Genomic DNA, 26,463 nt, shown 5'->3' on the forward strand with positions numbered 1-26,463 from the left:
CCCCTCCTGGATCTCGCTGGGCTCATGGTTCCCTCGGATATTATGACAGATACAGGATTGGCGCTTTGGGAGCCGCGCCTCGAGGGGGGCACTCTCAGGATCTAGCCCAGACTTTTGCCATGTACCTTTTGTTTACATTTTGCATTCACGCATCTGCCCCGCCCTTGTCTATTCCTTCCCACCTTAGCACTCCTGTCCCTTATGTGTCTAATTGTCTACCGTATTTATTAGTGCCACGCTGCAAATCCTTGTCTTTTGTTTTGTCTCTGTATTGTTTTCTTGGATTGTGTCGTGATTTTTGAGTTTCAGTTTTGTTTGTTTTTTGTTTGTTATGGTTAATAAATCTGTTTTATTTAGCTATCCTGCATTTAGGTCTTTTTATCCATGACTACACCCCTTTCTGACAATCACATACTCAAGTTGCTGAAACCATACCTAACAGTACATTAATATCTTAATCTGGAATATTATATATTGTGAAAATCAACACGACCAGCTCTAAGTTTTTAAGTTTATTTCATTGGCATGTAGATAGGAACAGTAAGTGCCTTAAAATTTTCATTAAATCTGAAATCAGATGCTTTTTGTAATTTCCCACTAGTTCAGGTTAATATTCACGTAAATGTTTACATACAGTCAGTAAAATAATGAGGTTGATGTTTAAAGTCTAGTTAGCTACAGTGCTTATTGTCAACAGTGTTGACTATTTAAAAAAACAGCAGCTTACAGTAGTAGAAGGTAATGCCATTAAAATGAGGCAGAGAACATTCTGCAAAAGCTTGGTCATAGGAGGGGCAGTTCTCTAACATACAAACATTTTAAAAAACCATGTTAGATTTCATTTGTGTTGTGAAGGCAATGCTGAAACATATATACTAGATGGCCAAATGTATGTGGACACCCCTCTCAATTGTAGACTTTAGGTGGATAAATTCAAGGACATAGTCATGTAATCTCAATCTCAGTAGACAAACACTGACAGTAGAATTGGTTGTAATGAATAGCTCAATGAATTTACACATGGCCCTTGGCAGAAATTTCAGGAACTGATTTGCGACCTTTGCTACAAATCACTCCCTGAACTTTCTGCTTTCCTAGATATTCCCAGGTCAATTGTGAGTGATATTATTGTGAATTATACGTGTCAATGGGAAATAACAGCCCAGCCATGAAGTAAATGCGAAATTTGTTTCACTCCATACAGAGTTTTTCAGAGTTGCCTCTGAAAAAAGCAGGAGAACTGTGCATTGGAAACTTACATGAAATGTGAATGGAATCATGGCCATGACCATGCACACAAACCTAAGCTCACTATATGCAATGCCAAAGCTCGACTTGAGTGGCGAAAATGCACACTGGTATCTAGAGTATTGAACATGTGTTCTCTGGAGTGATCATGACTGATAAGAATGCATAAGTGTCAACAGTATTTTGGTAGAGAAAGGATGATTATCTGGGGCTGTTCTTTAGGGTTTGGGCTTGGGCAATCAGTTATAATAAAGGGTAAAGTTAATGCCACAGCATGCAAAGATATTTTAGACAACTGTATGCTTCCAACTTTGTCAACAGTATGGGAAAGACCCCAATTTTTGTGCACAAATTAAGGTCCATAAAGACATGTTTTAAAAGACTTCCCACAGTGAAGGATGATATAGTTGCAACTGAAGGGGCCATGGTTTTGAAATGTCCAACAAACCCACATGTGTGATGATCAAGTGTGCAACTACCTTTGGCCTTAAAGTGTTAACTGGAATTGCATGAATAAACAGTATATGTTTGCAAATGTTATCACACCTAACAGAGCAAACCTTAAAATGGTCATTGTTTTCCTATTTTTGTCTTAACAAAATTGCTTTAGTATACTTATCATACAAATATGTAAGAAAATATGTTGCACAGTCAATGTATTTGGTTTTTATGTTAAAAAGTGGAGGTACATTTAAAAAACATTTAGCAAACTCTATTGTGAGTATTGTGATGTGAAAATTTTTGCAATCTTGCAATCTTTGCAAAATTCATACCTAAACAAGTAGATATTTCTTAATAAATTATGCTGTTAGTTAGATAAATAATTAACATCAAAATGCTCAAAGTGAGTAACAACAACTTAAAGAACAATATACATGTGGCACACATATATGGCAGTATTTTTTTACTAATCTTACTCTTTACTTGGACTAATCACCCAATTTTATGTGTGCATTATGAGACATTACCTTACATGAATTTAAAGAATAAGAATGACAACAATACACTATTTAAGAACACCAAGCTTGCTGACACAAACACAACATAATTGTTTAAAAAAATATTAGTGCAGTATATATCTAGCCACAATGATCAGGGTGATTTATGGATAACCACACACTCAACTCTGGATAACATCTACTGTATTGCTTTTCTCATATCACTTAAAAGTGGTACTAGAATTTCCAAAAGGACTTTATAGGTCAGCTGTCCATTCTGTGAATCATAGGTAACCTAAAGGAAATAGAAAGTACAGCCAGAATTAGTGCAATAACTTCAAAATTTGTTTAAGATACAAGTTGGGAGAAGGGTATATCTAAAGAATTCCATTGTTGGTTGTTACTCCCATGCAGTTTCTCAAGCATGAATGCTTGTCAAGCAACAAGAACTCACCCTAGTGAATGCTTTGATTGTACGATGAAGAACAGCCATTTCAACTTCGTCTGGCAGTTTCATTAAATGTGCAGCACAGTCCAGGATACACAGAAGAGTTTGTTTGTGGCCCTACATGATATACACAAACAGTGTTACTGAACCCTCAAAATAAAAAAGTAAAAATTACTAATTTTCCAAAAAGTCTTAAAAGAACAAAATAAAACATATCTAAATAAGCATATCTAAAAAAAAAGTATACAGATAAACAAAATAAAAATCTATTCCCAAATCAAATAGAATGTAATACCATGGCACTAAATTTGAGTCTGTAACTGGTTCTGACAAATTACACTGTGCTTTTAAAGGTGCCCTGCCACACGTATTTCATTAGTTTACCATGGACTCTAACATTTTTTTGTGGAAAAAATGCATTGGTTACCTTGTTTCAAGCCATTCTAGTGTGGTATAGAAAGCCTGCAGGAAGACTCAGCTCGACTTGCGCCAGTTCTCATGAATATTCAAATGAGCTATGCTGCTTGGCTCCGATTGGCTAACCGTTAGGATATGAGAGCATGACTATTAATTCACCCAGCGCAATAAGTAGCCTAGGCAGAATTGCGGCAGAATGGCTTCTTCACAAGCCTGGTGACGTTCAGCCATCCTTGATGTATAGGAAACTCACTGAGCTACATGAATTCTGGGGGCGCGGTCTCAAGTGGGAGAGCTCATGAATAGTAATGAGCTCAATCATTACTACGTCACACAGAGCAGCTTTTCCAACTGACCTGATTTCTCCCCTTATTTCTTGTAAGTGGCTAGAACTGACCGGGGAGGTAGCAGTTCGTTTTCAAATTCACGACACAACACAAACACATATGGACCGAACACATATCAAAAAATGCAAGTAAAAACGGTTTTGTGTGGAAGGGCACCTTTAATGCAATTTATCATTCCTAAGGAGGTCGGTTTCCTTATATGTTTACCAGATCTGCACAATTTAACACAGTTAAAAAAGGCAACAAGTAAAAATGAGTTCAGAATTGGTGACATCTTTAAATCTATTTCTATTCTGTTAAGAAAAGAAAGTTTCTGAATGTGAATGCTGATGGCAGCAAATAATGTGTCATCCATTTAATGTGATTTGAACCAAAATAATTCAAGTGAAAAAACAAATACAAACATTTTATCCTCTCAGCTCTATTAAACTAACCGATCTTATTCCAGACTAGACTATTGATGTGCCTTAAACCTACTTCTGTCAACACCTCATAAATCCAATAGCTTTCCTCCACAAATCTGGTTCTGGAACTGCCAATCCACTCAAAAAGGCTTCATCTCATATTTAGCTTGCCATTTCACTATCCAAAACAGAAAAGCTTCTGTTTTGTCCTCTGCCTATGTTTTTTCTCACAGTAAGCAAACTAGCAGGGGTAGTCATATTGGGTTTTTTCCTGAGATCTCATCCTTTGATTCTATTCTATTCGATCATTGTCATATACTGACTGGTCCCCTAGGAGACTTTCATGAAGGTATGAACAAGTTCCTCAGACTTTCCGAGAAGCTCCCCACTCTCCTCTGAGACTTCAACCTCCAAAATTCTATGGTAGACTTATCCCCTCCACCTATAGATATCAAGTCTTGCCCACTCCACATCTCTAATAATCATCTGGTTTCCTTTGCAATTTCTTCAACTCACAGAAACTTCCACTTTATAAACCCTTTAACCATAGCTTCCTGCTCTTTATCATACTTTTCAGGCCCTGATTGTTTCCTCCGTACCACAGGGGTTACACATATACTACACCAAGATTTTCCTCATCCACAGACCTCTTCTGCCAAGAGCTCCTAGAAGGAGCTCTTGGCAGAAGAGGTCTGTGGATGAGGAAAATCTTGGTGTAGTATATGCTACATATACTATCGCTCCTTCCACCACTGGATACAAGTCCTCCTATCAAGCTCATTGCTGCCAGATCAGGCAATGCCATCAGTCCTCACTTCACAGAGGCATTCAACCTTGTTAGATGTTCATTTCCATTTTGTCAGATTTTCATGTCTATCCTCATTAGTCTTGAAACTCATGGCAAAGTACATATCAAATGACATATCAAATGACATTCCACAGATGCTCCGTGTATACTCTCCACTGGTTTTCCACAAGGTTCAGAGACAAGAGAGAGATAAAGAAAACAAGAGAGAGACAAACACACAGAGCTGTGTATGTGTATAGAAAGCATGCATCCCTAAAAGTGAGCAGATAAAAATAAAGGCAGATGAAGTGGTGATCTCAAAGCCTGAATCCAGTTTACTCTTTGTGCAAGCCCTCCCTAAACATACTACACTTGCCTACAAACCAAAACATGGACCAGCACCCAACTACTATAAAGCACCTTACTGCACCATGCTCCTGCCCATCCTCTACCATTGCTTCATTTACCCACCATCTCTCAAGGTATAAGGAAGGCATGTGTCAAGGCTCTTTTCTGTACTGGTGCCTAGGTTGTGGAATTAACTTCCCCTAAAGGTTCAAAAAACCGACTCACTGTCTGTCTCCAAAAGACCCTAGACCTTACTTTTCATGAAGCACTTACTGTACAGTAAGTTAGTACATTCTTATGCATTAAAAAGCAGTTTGTCAAGCTGCCCTTTTATTTGTAAATGTAAAAACGTAAACCTTGAAGACCCCTGTAAGGCAGATGAAGATTTCAGCACACAATCTACAGCAAAGGAATGACTTCAGAAACAGAATATCAGTGTTTTGGAACGTCTAAAACAGAAAGCACATCTAAATCCTATGGAAAACCTGTAAACTAAGAGGTGCACACCGGAGAGTCCCTCACAATTGGATAGATCTGGAAAAAAAAATTTGCAAGGAGGAATGGTATTGTAGGCACCAGTTATTTATTTTAACCTAAATTTATTATTTATTTAACATGTATTTGTTGATTGCTCCTTCTATATGTGAAAGGCCAAAATTGGTCACAGGTACAATATAAAGTTATCGACAAGGTACAGAGAAAGGAGATTGGCAGGAGTGAGCAGTTCGCGCTCTCAAGAACATGTGGACTTTTGACTATGATTTCAAACTTTAATTTGACGGTTTTCCATGTGTTTATTTTTTAAATAAACACAGAAGTGAAGTATTAATATTCAGCCATTTGTGTGGTGATTGAGCAAATGTACTGTAAGACAAACCTCCCATCTACCTTCATTGTGGATCAAAGATTTGCCTAAACAGGAATGCATGCTAAGCTAACAGACTCTTTCAAATTGATTAATTTTATGCAACTATTTTCATTTGTTTTTCACTTGAATTTTGTTGGATGGTTTATCTCAATGAAGGTTCAAAATGAACACGAAAATGTTCAAAATGAAAATGTTTTATGCTCCTTCACTGCATATATCCACTGTATATCCAAAACAAATCAGCCATAACATTAAAACCACTAACTGATGAAGTAAATAGCATTGATTATATATTTACAGCATTTGGTAGACACCCTTATCCAGAGCGACATATTTTATCTCATTTTTAAGGGTTAAGGGCCTTGCTCAGAGGCCCTGATTATCTTGATACAATGGCACCTGTGAAGGACTGGAATATACCAAGCACTCAGTGAACAGTCAGTTCTTAAAGTTGATATGTTGAAAGCAAGAAAAATGGACAAGAGTAAGGATCTGAGCAAAGGGACATTTTGACTTGGTCAAAGCAAAATGCCAGATCTTATTGAGTATTCCCTGTATGTGGTGGTTACCTAAAGTGGAAGGCAGAAAAACAACTGGTAAACCACTGACAGGTTCATGGATGCACAAAGCTCAATAATGCATGTGGGCAGTAAAAACTAGCCAATCACACAGAGGAGCTATTGTAGCAAAAACTGCTGAAAGATTTGCTGACTAGAAAGGTGCGAGAACACACAGTGCATAACAGCAAGACTAAAGCACCTACAATGGGCATGTGAGCATCAGAATAGGACCATGCACAGCTGGGTACGTGTGTTGCTTACCTAATTACCTAATGGCAAGATATTAAGTTCTGCTGCAGAGGTTCTGTGTTGTTTAGACCCAATCCTACCAAGTGTTTGACTGTCCCCATTATTAAGTTTTGATTTTCATCCATTATTCTTCTTTGCTGATGGATTCCTGTCTTACTTTGTATATGCAGTCATAATGGAGGAGATTGTTGCTTTTGAAACGCAAAAGAGTCGAGTTAAGAAGCTTTTATTGTCATTTCAACCATATATAGCTGATGCATTACATAGTGAAATGAGACAACATTTCTATGGGACCATGGTGCTACATAGAACAAAGACAGAGCTATAAAGGACAACACAGAGCTAAGGACTGAAGTAAGCTAATCCTAGCCACATAAAGTGCATCTGTTCAACCTGGTGCAAACAGTGCAAGACAAAAGACAGTGCAAACAAACGATACAAAACAATACAAGACATTACACAAAATGGAATGCAATAGCCATGTTAAGTGTATGTCACGTGACTGTGGGAGAATGGGGCGTCAGTAATTATGTAAGGTTAAAACACCTGTGTGTAGCTTTGGAAGCATGGGGGTGAGTGCAGGAGCACATGTTTTTTGGTTGACCGTATAATCACTGTATAATAATAATATATTCATTGAGAAGCAGTATTGTTGACCCTGATCAACTCACTGTTATACATTGCTATATTGAAACAATCTTCAAATGGATGGAGAATAAACGGCAAACTGCAAGGACGATTAACGTCTCACGATTTTATTGCTTCCCACTCAGCTCCTTTGTGGTTTTAAGATTATTGTGCCACTACAGACAACACACAAAAGCAGCGCTAACCAGAGTACATACTGTATATTCTGCAACATCTGCAAAAATACTGGATTGAACACTTAATGTAAAAGCAGCAGTTATATGAGGTATTGTAATGTATTGTGCAAAACAGCAATTGACTGACGTGTGCAAGACAGCATGTAAACAGTTTGATATGGGTGTAGACCAGTGTTGTATAAAGTGCTAGAAAGCAATACTTGAGTAAAAGTACAAGTATCGTACTAGAAAAAGACTTTGGTAGAAGTGAAAGTTCCTTTTAGAATATTACTCAAGTAAAAGTCTTAAAGTATCTGATATATACTGTACTTAAGTATCAAAAGTCATTTTCTGATATTTAATGTACTTAAGTATTTGAAGTAAAAGTAAAAAGTAAAATTTCAGTGATTTTCAGTAGGCATAAGAGCAGGGGCGGTTCTAGGATTTCATCTTTACGGGGGTTTTAGCCCTCAGTGAGAATTTAAAACAAGAAGAGTTTTATATTATATGACTAAATAGTAAGCCAAAAGTTATGCTATTATTAAATGGCAAAAGTGGACACCAAAATTTTATGCATGATGTAATGATGCCAGTCTTGAATCAAATCAGTTCATGTACGTGTGCATTTCCTACAAAAAGTATGTCCAATGAATGCAGTCATTAATAAAAAATATTCAAAAGACAAAGACCAAATCAATAAGTTATTTTTATTTAGTATTGAATGGATTGTTTGCATTAATATTTTGTTTGTGCTATCAACTCTGGTAAAAAGAATAGTGAAAATTCGATTAACGCCGATTAACATCATAGATAAATGCCTCCAGCTCTGACTGCGCGTGCACGCTGCGTGTGCCTGTGCCTCTCCGTAGAGCGTGCGGACGTGCGTAAAGCAATCTAAGAGCAGTGATTCGCTAAACCTCCTTTATTGCAGTCGCACACATTACTTCTGATTTTATTTTGTAGTAACAAGTAACGAAGATGCTTAGTGGAAATATAACGGAGTAAAAGTATACATTTTATCTAGGAAATGTAGTGGAGTAAAAGTGAAAGTTGACATAAATTTAAATAGCGAAGTAAAGTACAGATACGTGAAATTTCTACTTAAGTACAGTAACGAAGTATTTGTACTCCGTACATTACAACACTGGTGCAGACATAGATGTATATTGGAATAGTGTGTATATGGTACTAGTACAATCTATAGAGTACCATGGGACTAGTACAGTTTATACAGTTGAGTGTGCGTGTGTGTATTGTGTTCAGTACAGTTCAGTTCAGTTATTGAGGAGTCTGATGGAAAGAAACACTTACACAGTCTGGTTGTGAGGGCCCGAATTCTTAGGTACCTTTTTCAAGCAGGCAGGAGGCAGAAGAGTGTGTGTGAGGGTAGTGTGGGGTCATCCACAATGCTGTTGTCCATGTGGATGCAGTGTGTGTTGTAAATGTCTGTGATAGAGGGAAGGGAGACTCCATTGATCTTCTCAGCTGTCTTCATTATCTGCTGCATGGACTTGCGATCTGAGATGGTGCAATTCCCAAACTTTGAATTGCAAAAGACTGAGAAAAGACAGTGAATTGCAGACCACACGCTGCATCTGCAATGCCAACAGCATTGTGGATGACCCCACACACCCCTAAAACACACTCCTCTCTCTCCTGCCACCTGAAAAAAGTACCTAAGAATTTGGGCCCTCACGACCAGGCTGCGTAACAGTTTCTTTCCACAAGCCATCAAACTCCTCAATAACTGAACTGAACTGTACTGAGCACAACACACACGCTCTTACAGTCAACTGTATGGATGGCACTGACCTACACCAAATACATGCTCTTCCAATATAAATCAATGTACACAGCACCACCCATATCAAACCAAACAATGTTTTTCTCTTTGCACATTTCAGTGGATTGCTGTTTTGCACAATACAATACCTTATATTCCAGCTGTCATTATATTAAGTGTTCAATCCAGTATTTCTTAACTTGCAGTAGACAACATACTGTAGAGTATATACACTGGTCGGCACTGTGTATTGTCTTTTGTGTATTGTCTTTTGTTTACTGTCTCATATTTTTTGTTTGCACTGTCTTTTGTCATGCACTGTCTTTTTGTCTTTTATCTTGCACTGTTTGCACCAGGTTGCACAGATGCACTTTTTGTGGCTAGGAATGACTTACTTAAGTCCTTAGCAATGTCTTTGTTTTATGTACCATGGTCCTGGAGAAACATTGTCTCATTTCACTGTGTACTGCAACAGCTATATATGGTTGAAATGACAATAAAAGCTTCTTGACTTGACTTGAAGTCTGGAGGTTCTCCGCCAGATGAACACCAAGGAATTTTGTGCTCTTGACGATCTCTACAGAGGATCCATCAATATTCAGTGGAGAGTGGTTCTCTGATGGATCAGAACATTTTGGCCCTGGCTGTTCTTTGGGCTGCCCAGTCCCCTGCTCTAAAGTCTAAGTCTCTAGACTTCAGCAGTGCACGCACTTTAGCAGTCATCCACGGCTTTTGGTTGGAAGGTGTGGTGATGGTCTTGAAGACAGTCACGTCATCAAAGCACTTGCCAATGTAGCTGGTCACTGATGTCATGTATGTTGTGTGGATGAGACATACTAATGAATACTAATAGTAATACTAATATTGTGCAAAAGAGTTGGACTGTAAAGGTTACTGATACGCCTGATAAATGGGCTGCCACAATATGTCCTCTTTTTAACTCATATAAAACAATGTCTTAAACTAACCACTGCTGAGCACAACTTGTTTTATACTGGCATGCAACCTAGAAAATATAGAGCAACAAAAAATAAAAAAAACATTTATATACAATATTTATTTTTTCACAGTAGCCTACACAAAATAATAGTAATCCCTATAACAGTGGGTGTTCACATTTTGTCCAACCCCTGTATTTGAACACTGTTTTCCATTATGACTCAGGATAATCCAGATGATCAGCCCACCAACACTATCAGCCCAGCAACACACACCCAGCACCCCTCCTCAGATAAATGCTAACAGCTGTGATTTATTCCCCAGGTTATTAAGGACACAATACATATATACATATCGCTCTTGTCCAGTTAACCACCACTGCATGCAAAAAATTTAAATAGGCATATATCTTTGAACTTCTTTGGTCTGAGCAACATGACCATTCTATATTGTTGCTAAAAGAAGAGTTAATCAGCTGGTAACCCAACTTCTCAAACCAATATCTCCAAGTCCATGGTGGTTATACAGCAATAGAAAGCCCAGAGTTAAGGGACTGGAGTGTGTACCAGTGTGGGAAATTAAATCTCAGAAATAGTTTCGTTCTCTCCAGGGAGTTTAAATATGCAAACATGAAATCCGTGTTGTCAAAATTCTACCATCATGATGGTGATCTCTTTTATGATAATCCCAGCATACAGACCACTTCAGAAATGTGCCTGACTGGTTTTGAAACAGGTGAGAACCTTGTCTGAGGGAGACATCTCTGTGTTTCTGGACTGTTTTGAGCACAAAGTCTGGGACATGTGAAGAGAGGCTGATACACTCAAGACAATGCCTTCACCTCAAGACAATGCCTTCAGGTCTAATGACACACCAGCCCTCTGCACAGCAAGAGCCAATATGTCTCAAACTATCAAAGAGGCAAAGCACAACTTTGTAGAAAGTGTCTATGGTCACTATTTAAACACCAAAGAGCCAAAACCAGAGAGACGGAAGACAACCATCAAAATGGAACGAAGAATAACCAGAATGGCAAAGGCTCAGCCAATGATCAGCTCCAGGATGATCAAAGACAGTCTGGAGTTACCTGTAAGTACTGTGACAGTTAGAAGACATCTGTGTGAAGCTAATCTATTTTCAAGAATCCCCTGCAAAGTCCCTCTGTTAAAAAAGGCATGTGCAGAAGAGGTTACAATTTGCCAAAGAACACATCAACTGGCCTAAAGAGAAATGGAGGAACATTTTGTGGACTGATGAGAGTAAAATTGTTCTTTTTGGGTCCAAGGGCCACAGACCCTCAAACTCTGAATTCAAGCCACAGTACACAGTGAAGACAGTGAAGCATGGTGGTGCAAGCATCATGATATGAGCATGTTTCTCCTACTATGGTGTTGGGCCTATTTATCGCATACCAGGGATCATGGATCAGTTTGCATATGTCAAAATACTTGAAGAGGTCATGTTGCCTTATGCTGAAGAGGATATGCCCTTGAAATGGCTGTTTCAACAAGACAATGACCCAAACACACTAATAAACGAGCAAAGTCTTGGTTCCAAACCAACAAAATTAATGTTATGGAGTGGCCAGCCAAATGCCCGGACCTTAATCCAATCGAGAACTTGTGGGGTGATATCAAAAATGCTGTTTCTGAAGCAAAACCAAGAAATGTAAATGAACTGTGGAATGAATCATGGAGTGGAATAACAGCTGAGAGGTGCCACAATTTGGTTGACTCCATGCCACACAGATGTGAACCAGTTTTAAAAAACTGTGGTCATATAACTAAATATTAGTTTAGTGATTCACAGGATTGCTAAATTCTAGAAACAAAAACGTTTGTACAAAATAGTTTTGAGTTTGTACAGTCAACAGCAGACACTGCTATTTTTTTTAACACACCCCTTTCAACTAATTGCCCAATTGCACAACCTTAAGAGCGTGCATATCATGAATGCTGGGTCTTGTTTGTTTTGAGAACCTACTGCACCTACTGGTAACTTGTTTGCCACATAGCAATAAAAAAAATACTAAAAACCTGGATTATTCTGGCTAGTCACAATGTACTGCTATTATTTTGAACAATACTGTATGTGGCAAGGCATCACTACAACAGTTGTCTCTGATGTTGCCACCTCACTCCCAAACAGAGCAAATAATTTCCATGCCCAGTTTGAATCACAGAACATTTTAGCAGGAAAGACCATCCTAATGTCATTGTGAGCCATGTAGACATACCCTTGTACTTCAAGACATCCACCATAATCCCTGCACCATAGAATTTGCCTGTGTCCTGCCTGAATCACTACAGACCTGCTGTACTCAGACTTCATCAAGTGCTTTGAGTGGTTAGTCATGAAACATATAAAAAAACAGTCCTCCCACCATGTCATCGAGTTCGATTAACACGGCCTGGTGGCATTGCAACTGTAACACTGATTAAAGTATAATGCTGAAAAACTGATTAATGATTAATTTCAATGATTAATGAAACACAAAAGAAGTGTATATAAAATATGTCTGAATAAAAACCTTCTAAAAAGTATCTTCTATAAATACTGTCTGAATTTGGGGTAAATTTGCAGTGGATATGAAACCTACTCTGCAGAAGTAATATTAAGTATATTAAGTAATTATTTTAACCTAGGAAACTTATGGTTTATTCAATCCTGTGAAATAAAGTAAAGTAAGTTTGAACCATGTTCTTCTTTTACCTTGTCCATGATGCTGAGGGCTTGCAAAGGATTGTGGCTGTTATGATGTAATGCTTCCACATCCTTTTTGGTGATGATTGGCTCCTTCAGCTGCTCCAACCATGACCACATGAGAGCAGAGAGCAGCAGTGGATCACGCTCTATGCACAACCTCTCCCAAGCACCTTCTCTGCAGTTTAACTCTGTCTGAAATTTAAATAGAAAACACACTATAGGTCTGAGTACTCATTATGATGACAGTGATTACTAGATTTCATAACCAGATTACCAACTGACTATTATCTGGTACCGTTGTTGCCAACATTACTAACAAAAAGCATGAACTGATTTGTAATATCAAATTGCAGAAATGTCTGGCTTTATAAGCAACCAGCTGAGTGTATAAGCTTACTTTATACAGCTGTTACAATGCTAATATAACTGATGCCTGGTGTGCAGTTTGAATGTCCATGTCAGATGTTGACAGATTTTAACCTAAAGAAGGCCAAATAATCATAAAACGTTCTTTACTCTCTTATTACTGAAATGAAAATAACTTGTCTGCCCAAATAAAAACACTAATTAGTTTAATACATAAAAAAAAATAAAGTATAAAAGGGCTTTGTTTAATCAAGCCTTTTGTCAATAGTGCTTTCTTAGGTAAAGAAGTGGATGGTTCATGGACAAATAGTATTTTTTTGAACTGGGATTTTTAGATGCCCTCACACGTTCGCTTAGGTTTGTTGACAGTAGTGTGGCTGGACACTTTATGTATGTCTCAGAGCTTGAAATGTGAATTATATGGGAGAGATTAGTGTGACATTTTCATTACATTAGTCATTATGCAACAAAACATTTAAAATGTCAGGCAACATTTTCAAAGCACTAATATACAGATAATTTTTTGTTAAATAAAATAAAATTCACCAAGTTTTGGTGAACATTTCTGTACCTGCCACATTGAAATAGCATTCCGTAGATTCTCCTCTTCAAAATCCATCATGAGAGCCCTAGCTACAAGAACATGACGAACCTCTGGAGAAAGCTCAGTCTGGAGCAAAAGAAAAGGAACATTTCCTGCTTCGCTGGCTCCTGTACAAGTGTCTTGCTTTTTATTACCCTGGTTTAACCTTTCTTCTATCAGCAACCTGGGCATTATGACTGCACTGCTCCTCGAAAACCCCAGAGACCTGCTTCGCTTTGTCTCTCTCAATGGTACCCGCTTCCTGCAAACTAGTGAGGGAGGCACGTGTTCCACCTCTCTCTTCGGTTCGTCAAGGGAGGCTGGGGGTGAAGCTAGATAGTCAGGTTTAGAAGTGATACAGTTTTCAGGACTCAACAGAGGTCTGGAGACCTGAACATCTGGAGATTCTGCTAACCTGTTCTGAAATACACAGTGTTCATGCCATCCAAACCTCTTAGACCTAGAGCCCAGAGTGTGCAGAGCAGTGTCGCTGAAGCTACGGAATATCTGAGCTTTATTAAGATCATTTAAATTATCAACCTTCTCAGGAGGAGGAGTGGAGGATTGCAAGGAGTGGGGTGAAGTCAAAAGAATGCCCTTTCCCCTCATCTCCTTGCCTAGCTGCTGCAAGGCCTGTTGTGATATAGTCTTCTCTACCTCAGCTGTCAGGTCAGCAATCTGAGACAGGCATTTTTCCTCTGCTGTGTGTTTGTTCTCAGCAATGTCTAGCAGGAGCTTGCAGACCATGTAAACTATCTTTGGCACATGCTTCATGTGGCGAGCCTCATAGCCATGCAGCAGGTGTCGCTGACGTGTCAGGTACTGCGACAGTGTGACAGCATGTGATCGTGGTTCGACACTCGAGAACACACAGTGCAGCGGTGCTACAAAGCGTGCAAACTCACGCACACACAGTAACTGTCCTCGTGTCTGTATTGAGCTTGGACGCTTTGCCCGCACAAACAATATGGCTTGGTCTGCACTCATCCGTGATGTGAACACTAAATAGCAGGCCAAGAGAACCCCTGGACACACAAACAGCAGGGAGATAGACAAACAGATAGATAGTTTATATAATATAGCAGACACAAACAGTCAAAAATACAATCAGAGAAATATATACAGTGGGGCTTGAAAGTTTGGGCACCCCAGGTAAAAATTTGTAATAATGTGCATAAAGAAGCCAAGAAAAGATGGAAAAATCTCCAAAAGGCATCAAATTACAAATTAAACATTCTTATAATTTGTCAAAAAAGGTTAGATTTTATTTCCATCATTTACACTTTCAAAATAACAGAAAAAAAAATGTTTGGGCACCCTGCAGAGTTTATAGCATGCACTTTCCTTTGGAAAGCTGAGACCTCACAGTGTCATGGATTGTTCTCAATCATTGTCTGGAAATACCATGTCAATCTCAAAGGTTTTAAATGCCCAGACTCATCTGACCTTGCCCCAACAATCAGCACCATGGGTTCTTCTAAGCAGTTGTCTAGAAAACTGAAACAACTGCAAATAGTTGATGCTCACAAAGCAGGAGAAGGCTATAAGAAGATAGCAAAGCGTTTTCAGATGCCAATATCCTTGGCCTTCACAATCTCCTGGCCTCAACATAATTGAAAATTTATGGATAGACCTTAAAAGAGCAGTGCATGACAGACAGCCCATGAATCTCAAACAACTGGAAGACTTTTGTAAGGAAGAATGGGCGAAGATTCCTCAAACAAGAATTGAAAGACTCTTGGTTGGCTACAAAAAGCGTTTACAAGCTGTGATACCTGCCAAAGGAGGCAGTACAAGGTATTAACTCTGCAGGGTACCTAAACTTTTGCAGATGCCATTTTTTTTGTTTTCTGTTATTTTGAAAGTGTAAACGATGGAAATAAAATCTAACATTTTTTGACAAATTATAAGAATGTTTAATCTGAAATTTGATGCCTTTTGGAGATTTTCCCATCTTTTCTTGGCTTCTTTATGCACATTAATACAAATTTTTACCTGGGGTGCCCAAACTTCCGAGCCCCACTGTAAGGGTTGCTAAAGGGTCCAGAAGCGACAGCAAAGTGGTCCTGGTACTTCGAACTCATAACTTTCTAATCAGTAGGCTAATGTTTTAACCAATGAGCACTTTGCACTACTGATATTCACTTTATGTGACAAAATACAATGTGAGCTTTATTAATATTCTAATGCATTTAAATATCAAATTATACTGGTGGTGAAGTGTTCTGGTGCTTTTATAAATTTTTTTTATGAATTTATATAATGCAACCATTTTTATGTCAGTCAAAAGTAGAATAGAACAAAATTTCAGGTCTCTAACAAAAAAAACTGCATTTAGCATACTGCAGTTTAGGGCTGTCTGATTCAACAGCATGCAGAATTTCAGATCTGTTTTTACTTCCCTAAAACATCAACTGATTTAATGAAATAAGATAAAAAGCTATGTATTCCTGCAGTTTTACAAGAATGTTGATCATTAATGTTGGAATGCATGATACTAGTGTGGTCATGCTTAGTCAAGAGAGATTCTACAAATATACATTTTTGTTGCATACAATAATGTAATTAATGCATTGTATTATTTCATGCATACAAGCTCAGATGAATGCTAACCTGTTCTTCCAAGTCCAGCATGACAGTGAATGGCCATCTTTCCCTCCTGCACAGCAAAAGACATGACTTTCACCATGTCTAGGATTGTTGTAAGAGAGGCTACTCCATAGTCTTTCCATCCAAAATTGTAGAAATAGACTAACAGTTTCATACATGTAAAAATGTACATACATGTCAACAGTCAAATACAATTACGTAATAAATGCATGAATAAAGACATTAACATATTCAAATGAACATGGTGACTATATCATATAAGCAAACAAAACAATGCTATTTTATTACATTTATGTAAGGAAAACTCATATGCGAAGTTTGAGTGGCATTTTGAGCATTTAATGACATGCTGAAGCCTGTGGAACCTTTTCCCTAATGCACTTTCCTAGAGGTTGCTGGCTAGAAGCAATGAATCTCAGGAGAGCTTGTTAGGAGTTGCCAATCCTCTACTCTAGATTCATAACAAACATGGAATACACACATTATTTTGAAATAGATTAGAAATGGACTCCTTCCAGCATCTATCCCCTTGGATTACTTGGACCACTGAGACATTATTTAGTCAGAAACATTTACTCCTTTAGTCAGTTAAACTTCACAAAGGAGGATAAGCTTGAATCTATTAGCCTAAGTTGCATGTGTGACTCACTCCCTGCCTCCATGAAGACCTCTGGGCGGTATGTGAACCCACTCTCTGGCTCCAAGGGGTAGCCACAGCTGGCATGCTCTCCTGGGCGCTGCAGGTTAATTATGGTCTTTAGTCTGCATCTAGGAAGAGCCAAGTGTAAACACAACGTCACCACTGTGTTACCTACTTATTAGCATTAGCACGTAGAGCATAACCTACCCTAAGAACTGGTCGATGATGTTGTATTTTTCAATAATCTCAGTGGAAGGCCTTGCCATGGCTAATAAGTTGTCTGTGACCCTGATGTAAAGAAAACAGAGAAGACTACAATAAATAAATATCACAAATCATTGTGTCAAAGAGTTGCCAAAGAAATTGTGAGACTTAATTGTTGAAAGTTACCAATTGGGAGAGTGATATAAAATAATATTGAAGGCACTGAATATACCATGGAACACTGTCAAAACCATCATCTATAAGTGGAGAACATGTGGCACCACAGAGGAATAATGCATTAAAGATGTAACAAGTATGACATTTACTTTGTAATTTTTGTGTTTATATTTAAAAAAACCTGCAATTTATAGATCAAACTGTATTTATTAAGTTTGCTCTGCTTTCCAATGAAGATGAGATCCGGCTTACCATGAGGAGTAAAGTCCCTTGATGGCCTGTTCCTCATCACTCCAGCGTGATGGGTTTTCATACTTGCAAGCTCGTCCTCCACATGCCATGGAGCACTGCATATGGCCTGGGATTACATGCCTTAGGGTCTCTCCCACCTTGGTGTACTTTGCTGTGGGGACCCTGACACTGTGTCTGAAATCTGGAACCAGAGTCATGTCAACATAAATAGTATGTTCCGTGTGAACAATCATCACTGCATCTCAATACACCAGCAATGTTAAAACATCTAAATACTGCACAAAAAAGATCAAGACTGTCTGTTGTTATTTTCAGCCCATTAGCACAGACTAATGACAGAGAACAATCAAACCACAGAACAGATGCTAATGCCTCATTGCCTATGGATGACAGAAAACCCGACCATTCCAAGAAAATAATTGTGTTCTAGAGGTTCATTGTAAGCATGAAATACAAACTTTAGAAAACAGAATTACATTCACATGTGTTCAATGCTGCCTGCTCCTCAGCCATGCTGATTGCTGTCACAACCTTCTGAGCGGACAACAAGAGGATGGCTGGGCTACTCCTACGTCTCCTCATTTGAACTTTCTGCATGCCCCTTCTCAGTACATATGTGGAGTGAGAAAAGAGCACAAAAGAACGAACTCTACTGCCACGGTTGCACTCTAGGTGGTCTCCATGGTGACCAGTGTCCAAGTCAGTGGGAGATGGAGCAGAGGTTTACATCTCAGATTGCTTGATGTGTTGGAAAGACAGATGACTCATTTTCCATAAGAACTGTATAATGCAGAGGTGCAGTGGTCAGAGAAATGAGTCCAAAATTATTCTGCTAATGTACTCCATTTTAAACTATAAAAGCAAGCATTTTAACCAAAAGTGAAATGCTTCCTGAGAGCAAAAATGTTCCACCTCACCCATCAATCATTTAAAAATAATGAAACACTTTTGGCTTATGTTCTTTTCACATCATACAATAAACAATTTAGATTGTCTATAATTCCATTTAAAAATACAGAGAGTAATAGCCTGTGTGCAAAGGTTGTTCGATTTTAGATTTTTGTTTTGTTTTCAATAATTTAATTTGTTATCTTTTAAATTATAGATTTGCTTAATGTTTCCCAACAGATGTTTGTCCATTTGTAACTGAGTGCATTAGCAGCAAAATCCAGAAACATGCTTTGACATGTGTGTCCTCAGTTGCCAGGGACACAATAGTCGGTTACTAGAATTTCACTGTTGGTAAAAAAAACTACAGCAATCCATATAATCTCAGTCTTTCATTTACACAAGAGCTGCACAACATAAAAGCTACTTTTGGTGCTAAAAACTGAGTAGGTTATATGACATAGCTGTCTTTTAGCACCTTGATATCTTCAGATCAACATGAGGAGAAAATAGCTATCAAAAATAAAGACCTGCATTAAGAATAGATAAATACAACCATGTTCCAAACAAAATCACAATATACAATTTATTTCAGAGCTAAAAGTCTTTTTATACTGTGTTAAACAGGACTTGCAGACTCTAGTATTATAACAGACATTCGTTTTCACAGCAATAAGCAGTCTAGCATACAAAATAACACAAATCCCATAAGTCCAAACACTGTTTTTTTTTTTTTTTTTTTTTTAAGCCAAAAGGTACAAACACATCAGTGCATGTGTGTGTTTGTGTGTGATGGCATACCTGGCTCCATGTCAGAGGTGTGCTCTACACTGTCCCATGCACTGCTGCTGTTTGAGTTGGAATAGGGCACGTCACTTAGCAGAATGACACCTGCTGCCATGGCAGAGCCTGTAAAACGGTGGAGGCAAGTTTGGCATCAAAAGGCTGAAAACAAAACCCAGGAGGGGTTAGAGCAAACAACATAGAGAACAAATAATCTCAGAGTTGCCCCAGGAAATGTGACCTTTAGGGGAAGAGAAATATGGAAGGGTGTTAAGCAGGCTGCTGTATAATGCATGCTGGATCTAATGGACCCACGAGGCTCTAAGGCACGAGGCACTTCTCTCCATATTGTTGGGAAGAGATTTATTTTATACTATGTGATAACAGAAATGAATCTAAATACCATAAATATGAGTACCTCCCTGAAAAGTAACTTGGAAACTGAAATCAACTCAAACATTTGCCTTATTATATATTTTCAATTTGAAGTTCTTTCTTTCTTTCTTTCTATAATCATTAATTTTGCAAATAATAACAACAGTTCATGTAACGATCAAAGCCGCTTTACAGAAACCTGGTTTTGGGTCCTTACTAAGCATGCCAAAAGTAAAAGTGACAATTAAAAAATTCGGCTGTGGTTAAATATGACATGTGACCACAGTCAAAGAAAGGTTTAGGTGCTGTGCCCTGTAAGTGTTTTTGTGGAGCACATTAAGCTAAATGAACATAAATATAGTAAAAGAACTTGAATTACAGAGGTTGGACAAAGAAACTGCAACATTGGACAATATACTGTCCTAAAAGAATGTCCGGGTACAAAACCACAGCTGTCTGATTCACTGCAAAATTAAATGAGTGCCTTGGCTCTCTTGTTTCCACCAAAACTGTGGTGAGTTTGACAGGATCAATATTCAAGCTTAGGCTGCTATAGCTTAATCTTTGGTCACTTGTGCCAGTGCCAAACATCAATGGTGCAAGCAGTGGAAATCTTGAATTTCACAAAATACCTTGACCTAGTACCTGGTAGGCTATTAAGTGACCATCTCTGTGTTAAATCTATGAACTCCTGCATATCAGATGCTAACCATAGTCTTTCTAACATTACCCCACTTTCCATAAAAGCTAATTCTATTTAAAATACCAAGGTAACTACAGTACCAGTGACCTGCCTCAAACTTGGCATTTATCAAGAAATAAAGCTAATAAAGCTAAGATAATCTTTCTTTGGGCAACATAAATAAGTAAAGGTGGACAGAATCTTTAGGTTCCAGTTGTTTAAAGTTTAAGAAATAGTACATTCATGTGATATGCTGTATTTAATTCATGCTGTAAAGTGAGCAGAGGAAGCAGGGAAGCAATTCAAGCCTAATTTACATTGTAAGGTCCACTTCTTTTTTTTTTCTACCAAAGTCATGTCGTTAAAATAAAACCACAGGAGGCTTCCTAAAGCCTTAAATATGAAATATATTCCTTGTGAATAGACCATAAGTGGCCAAAGGCATGTAACAGTACAACTATTCTGCATTAGGGTTGGATGCGACAAAAGTAACATATCACCATTTCATGATACACCCTAAATGAAATGTAGTAAAATACTGACAGGTTGTCAGTAATCAAGAGTTTTTTACTATGCAATAGCATTGCTAAAACAAATTCAGTGTGTTTTTCATATATTCTGTTTATTTGCTTGCGGTTTTAATCACAGAGTTGAGCTCTCTAGTAATGTCATAGTCGTTGCAGGACAGTAACCATAGCTTTTATTCTGTATAAATCTGTGCTCCAGTAACATATACATTTATGTAATGTGTGTTTTGTTAGCCCTAAATGTTGACTTAAGATTACATTGCTTTCAACTCCTAATACCAGGCAACTTTAAATGATGTGTTATTTATGTGTATAACTTCACATGTTCAGCAACACAGGACTGAAGCAAGGTTCAAATTGCCCAGACTGATTTGTGAACATTATTACATTCTGATTGATATCAGTTAGTCAGGAAAATGAAATATTTGACATGCATTTAATATCCATGCAAATTCATTTGACTTCACTATTTTTTGCTGTACTTGATTGCCTTGATTTCACTGCCAAGTGAAATAATGGTTACAGGACTGTCAAAGATAAATAGTGGAACAACTTGTTCAAGGTTATGCCAGAACAAGTTGCAGGGCTCTCAAGTTTTGAAGACAGGCAAGAGTGACATCTACACCCCCCCCCCAAAAAAAAAAAAAAAAAACCTGTGTTTCACAAGGATCACTGACCACATTTTAACCAAATACAAAGTATTTGTTCAATTTCCTTTTATTAATTTGCGTGTGTGTGTGTTTGTGTGTGTGTGTTTGTGTGTGTGTTTGAGAGAGAGAGAGAGAGAGAGAGAGAGATTATGACTGGTGTTGTTTATTGTAAGTGTTTGTTGCCTTTTTGGACTCCTTTATCATTTGTAATGTTGCTCCCATTTAAAACAGTTAGGCTCAAGCCCAGCCATTTTTAGGGTCATGATTGAGGACAATGTCCCGTCCAGCAGCAAACTGTTTTGGGTTGAGGTTTTGCTCAAACTGACCATCGAAAATACCCTCTCTAATGAATATGTTTTTTTTTCATTGGTTGTCGCGTTAAATCTTACCCAGATACAATAGTGTTATTTTCTGATTGGCTATTGTTTAGCCTCTTTTTTTGATTGGCTGATAAGTATCAGGCTCGACTAAGAACTCCAGGGGAGACGCTTGATTCCTGCCCGGTTCCATAGAGTCAGCAGTGCGGACAGATACATTTTGGGTGCTGCGGCATATTAAATATATGATAAATAGTCAAAACGTTTTTCTGCGTGAGAAATACGATGTGTGGCGGGAGAACGTGACAAAAGACCGTTTTTGTTAGGATTTTTATTATTATTTTTAGGGTTCAAGCGCGAAGCGCTGGAACACTATTGAATTTGTTCTAAATATTATTATTATTATTATTCCGCCCTAGAAACGATCATGCAGCCCAAACTGTAAGGCCTAGAGAGCTCAAACTTGGTCAGATGGTAGTACTGGTCACAGTTACTCAGGGCCAAGGACTCAGCGAAATCGGGCCAATCTGGGGCGCCCCTCAACGCGTTTGTGCCCATAACTCCCAAACCGTATGTTCAAATCTCAAGTATTTTAAATCATTGGAATCCTTGGCTCATGACTTAAAAAATGTATATCTCCGATTTCATTTCCGCCATTAAATTTTTTGGCTATAGTGCATTTTGTCTGAAACCTACTTTTGCTAACTAGTCCTAGGTTTTTCGCCTGATCGAGACCAATCCAGTGCAGTAATATTCTCTGGAGTCTCAATGTCAATAATTATGGAAAAAAAGTCGAAATTTTGATTCAGGATCCTTAAGGGGCCCCAAAACGTTCGGACTGTGAGGAGCCAGTTTTACTAAAATGTCAATAACTCAAGAACTAAAGGAGCTATCAACACCAAATTTGGGACACATGTGAAAGAGGTCAAACTGAGGTCACAGTTCAAAAACCGTGGCGTTTGGCCACTTGGTGGCGCTATAAGGGAAAAATCACTAAAAACAGCCCTTTTTAAAAAAAAGCCCTCTAGTGCCACCAACAGTCCAAAAACCCAATTTTGTGCTGACTCGTAAGGCAAAGATTCTCAGAATCAGAATCAGAATCTTAAGAACCCGGAAGTAGGCAGGGCTTGTCTTGAAATGGGCGGGGCATTAACCGGTAATAATTAATTTGTAATATTTATAACACTAGCTTACTACCTTTATGTTTTTATGAAATATAGCAAAAACGTGTCAGACACTCAGTGTCTGGTTACTGGTTAGAGACAGCTGAAGGTTTAAAAAAGAAAAAAAATCTCCGACAGGCAGAGACGCAATGCAAGTCGCATTCTACCAAGCAAGCACCACGTCTGAACGAACCCACGTTTACCAGAACTCTACTGGTTAGTAAGTACGTATTATTAACGTTACAACCCGAAGTAAAAAGCTGAAGAAACCCTAAACGTTACCGGAAAAGACCCGCGAACCCAAGTGACTGAGGGAGAGACAGAGAGCTGTTCTGTGTGTGACTGTGAGTGAGCAGAGCGAGACACAGCAACACAATACATCTGTATGTGTGTAGGGGAGGGGCGCTGTGACTAGCCTATCACAGAACGCTGACACAATCAGCTACCCAATGATGATTTTCATTCAATCCGAGCACAGATATTGACTCGTATTACTCGTATAATACTCGTACTCGGCAGAAGTGCTTTATCCGAGACCGGATACTCATTTCAGCCAAGTATCCGGCTCATCTCTAATGGATATGACTTTGTTTATTTTAGGGAAAACTGGACGGGTGAGCACTTCACATGACATATATTGTGGCACCCTCTGTAGCATGACATATGTAGCATGACATGACATATATTGTCATGTCAATCCAAAGGCCTTAAACGCTTGAACCCGGGAAATGCTGCTTGCAGCTTTAATTCTAGTTATTTTTCTACTCAGCAGAGTAGCAGAGTTATAAAAAACAAATAAAATTAAAAGTTGCATGATATTGTGACTGCCTCACTAATACTAATCTGACTGTCCCACTAATACTAATACTTTACTATCTGTAATCACATTGCATTTCTGCTTCTCCCTGTACATTCTGTTATATCTTTTCTACCAATTATAAATGTATAGAACTGTAAATTCATTGCTTACTCTAGTTTACATCTGTTTATGTATATTATCTGTACATACACTATATTTCTTGGTTTATCTTGTACATATAATGCACATAATGTACACATTTGCACAATACAGTCGTATGCAAAAGTTTAGGAACCCCTGACAATTTCCATGATTTTCATTTATAAATATTTGGGATGTCTGGATCAGCATTTTCATTTTGATCTATCAAATAACTGAAGGACACAGTAATATTTCAGTAGTGAAATGAGGTTTACTGGATTAACAGAAAATGTGCAATATGCATCAAAACAAAATTGGGTGTCTCAAAATTGGGTGTCTTACAAAAAGTTATCGCAGAGATATAAGCTGTCAGTGTCCACTGTGAGGAACATAGTGAGGAAATGGAAGACCACAGGCACAGTTCTTGTTAAGGCCAGAAGTGGCAGGCCACGTAAAATATTAGAGAGGCAAAGGCGAAGGATGATTATAACGGTCAAAAACAGCCCACAGACCACCTCCAAAGACCTACAACATCAACTTGCTGCAGATGGTGTCACTGTGCGTCGTTCGACAATTCAACGCACTTTGCACAAGGTGAAGCTGTACGGGACAGTGATGCGAAAGAAGCCTTTTCTGCACACACGCCATAAACGTGTCGCAAAAAAAAGTTGCTTTAGGTATGCAAACGCACATTTGGACAAGCCAGCTTCATTTTGTAATAAGGTGCTGCGGAGTGATTAAACAAAGATTGATAACAAGGGGCGTTATGCATGGCGGCAAAAGAACACAGCATTCCATGAAAAACACTTGCTACACACAGTAAAATTTGGTGAAGGTTCCATCATGCAGTGGGGCTGTGTGGCCAGTGCTGGGAATCTGGTTAAAGTTGAGGGTCGCATGGATTCCACTCAATATCAGCAGATTCTTGAGAATAATGTTGAGGAATCAGTCACAAAGTTGAAGTCATGCCAGGGCTGGATATTTCAACAAGACAACGACCTAAAACGCTGCTCAAAATCTACTCTGGCATTGCATAAATGCCAGAGTAGATTTTGAGCAGCGTTTTATAATTGTGAACTTCTTATTCCTCTTATTCTTATTCCTCTGCATAAGAGGAACAAGTAGAATGTTCTGTAATGGCCATCCCAGTCCCCAGACCTGAATATCATTGAACATCTTTGGGGGGGTTTGAAGCAGGCTGTCCATGCTCGGCAACCATCAAACCTAAGGAGGACTGGTCCAAAATACATTCATCCAGAATCCAGACACTCATTAAAAATTCTCAATAAGGTTAAGATCTAGACTCAAACCACACATGGATTGTGGTGGTCATGCTCCCTAAATCACTCTTTCACAATTTGCACCAGATGAATCCTGCCATTGCCATCTTCGAAAATCCACTTATAGAAGAATGTGGCCATTCAGTATATTCAGGTAGTCATCTGACCTTATTTTTTAGGCATATAACACCAAACCTAGACCTGACCAACTGAAGCAACCCCAGATTAAAACAAAAAATAGCTATTATGGAATAGCAGGTATTTGTGCATCTCTTTTTCATAAGTATGGTTCTGTAGGAACACCTTGTGTTTAATTCCAGTTTTAATGACAATATTGTCATTAAACTTGTTCTGACAAAACTTAATTCTATTTTCATTTACAGTGTCCTTAAACTATCACTTGAGTTTCTACCAAAATAGTGGCTGTCAAATAAAGCAAAATAATGACAAAATAATTAAGTCGAATGAATTTCTTAAAAAAAAAAAGCTTGGTAGACAGACAAACGAAACCTTAAGTACAATCTAAGGTTTTCCACCTACCGTACGGAGAAAAGTACATGTTTCATATTTACTGTGTATTTACTGCTAATTGTGATCTTATTTTGGATTCGCAAAAAGCCCCTAATAGGATACTCATTGTTTACATGGTCGGGTATGTTATTGCACCGAATTACTGATAATTGCCTTATCTTTAAAAACACAATGTAAACCACCAAAACGTTATCATGAGCCAGAAACCTCATGCAGGGAGTAAAAGAAGTAAATATTTAGTACATATTCATGCAGCAATGATCGTTAGCGTTTTGCTAGACCGAGGCTGACCAGTAAACAGCAAGGCATTTTGGTATCTAGTTATGACATTAAAAACAAAACACTTAGTCACCGTTAGTCTGTATACGAGCCCATTATATAAAGTGTAACATTAGTGCAGTGGTCACCTCCTTAGACAACAGCCAATTAAGCTAATGGATGCACATCTGATTGTCAGCTACAAACCTCGTCCTTCGTTGAATGATTTATCAGCTGCTGGTCATGACGCTTTGTGGTACAACCAAAAACAGCAGGCGTTCTATTTAAATGGCAGCACAAATCCACAATATTTTCACGGTGTGTTCGCTGGCCATTTTCAAACAGTTACATTTTAACAGGTTGTTGGAGGACAGAAATAAGGCATCTGATTG

General features: G+C 38.3%; 1 protein-coding gene across 2 annotated transcripts; it reads right to left on the reverse strand.

The window, feature by feature from the left end:
• Positions 1-499: 499 nt before the first annotated feature.
• ptpdc1a (protein tyrosine phosphatase domain containing 1a) lies at positions 500-26,463 on the reverse strand. 2 transcript variants are annotated; one of them, XM_060858263.1, is made up of 10 exons: positions 26,279-26,463; positions 19,367-19,474; positions 17,678-17,858; positions 17,252-17,332; positions 17,054-17,172; positions 16,408-16,545; positions 13,783-14,819; positions 12,852-13,037; positions 2,641-2,751; positions 500-2,481 (listed from the first exon to the last, which is right to left on the reverse strand). In XM_060858263.1, the coding sequence occupies exons 2-10, from the start codon at positions 19,464-19,466 to the stop codon at positions 2,386-2,388; spliced, it is 2,049 nt and encodes a 682-aa protein (XP_060714246.1). In that variant the 5' UTR covers positions 19,467-19,474; positions 26,279-26,463; the 3' UTR covers positions 500-2,385. The 2 variants fall into 2 exon arrangements, with proteins under 2 accessions (XP_060714246.1, XP_060714245.1); XM_060858262.1 differs by lacking the exons at positions 19,367-19,474; positions 26,279-26,463 and adding an exon at positions 18,154-18,404.

This window comes from Tachysurus vachellii, chromosome 22, assembly GCF_030014155.1.
Source record: "Tachysurus vachellii isolate PV-2020 chromosome 22, HZAU_Pvac_v1, whole genome shotgun sequence".
In the NCBI taxonomy this organism is placed as follows: Eukaryota; Metazoa; Chordata; class Actinopteri; order Siluriformes; family Bagridae; genus Tachysurus; species Tachysurus vachellii.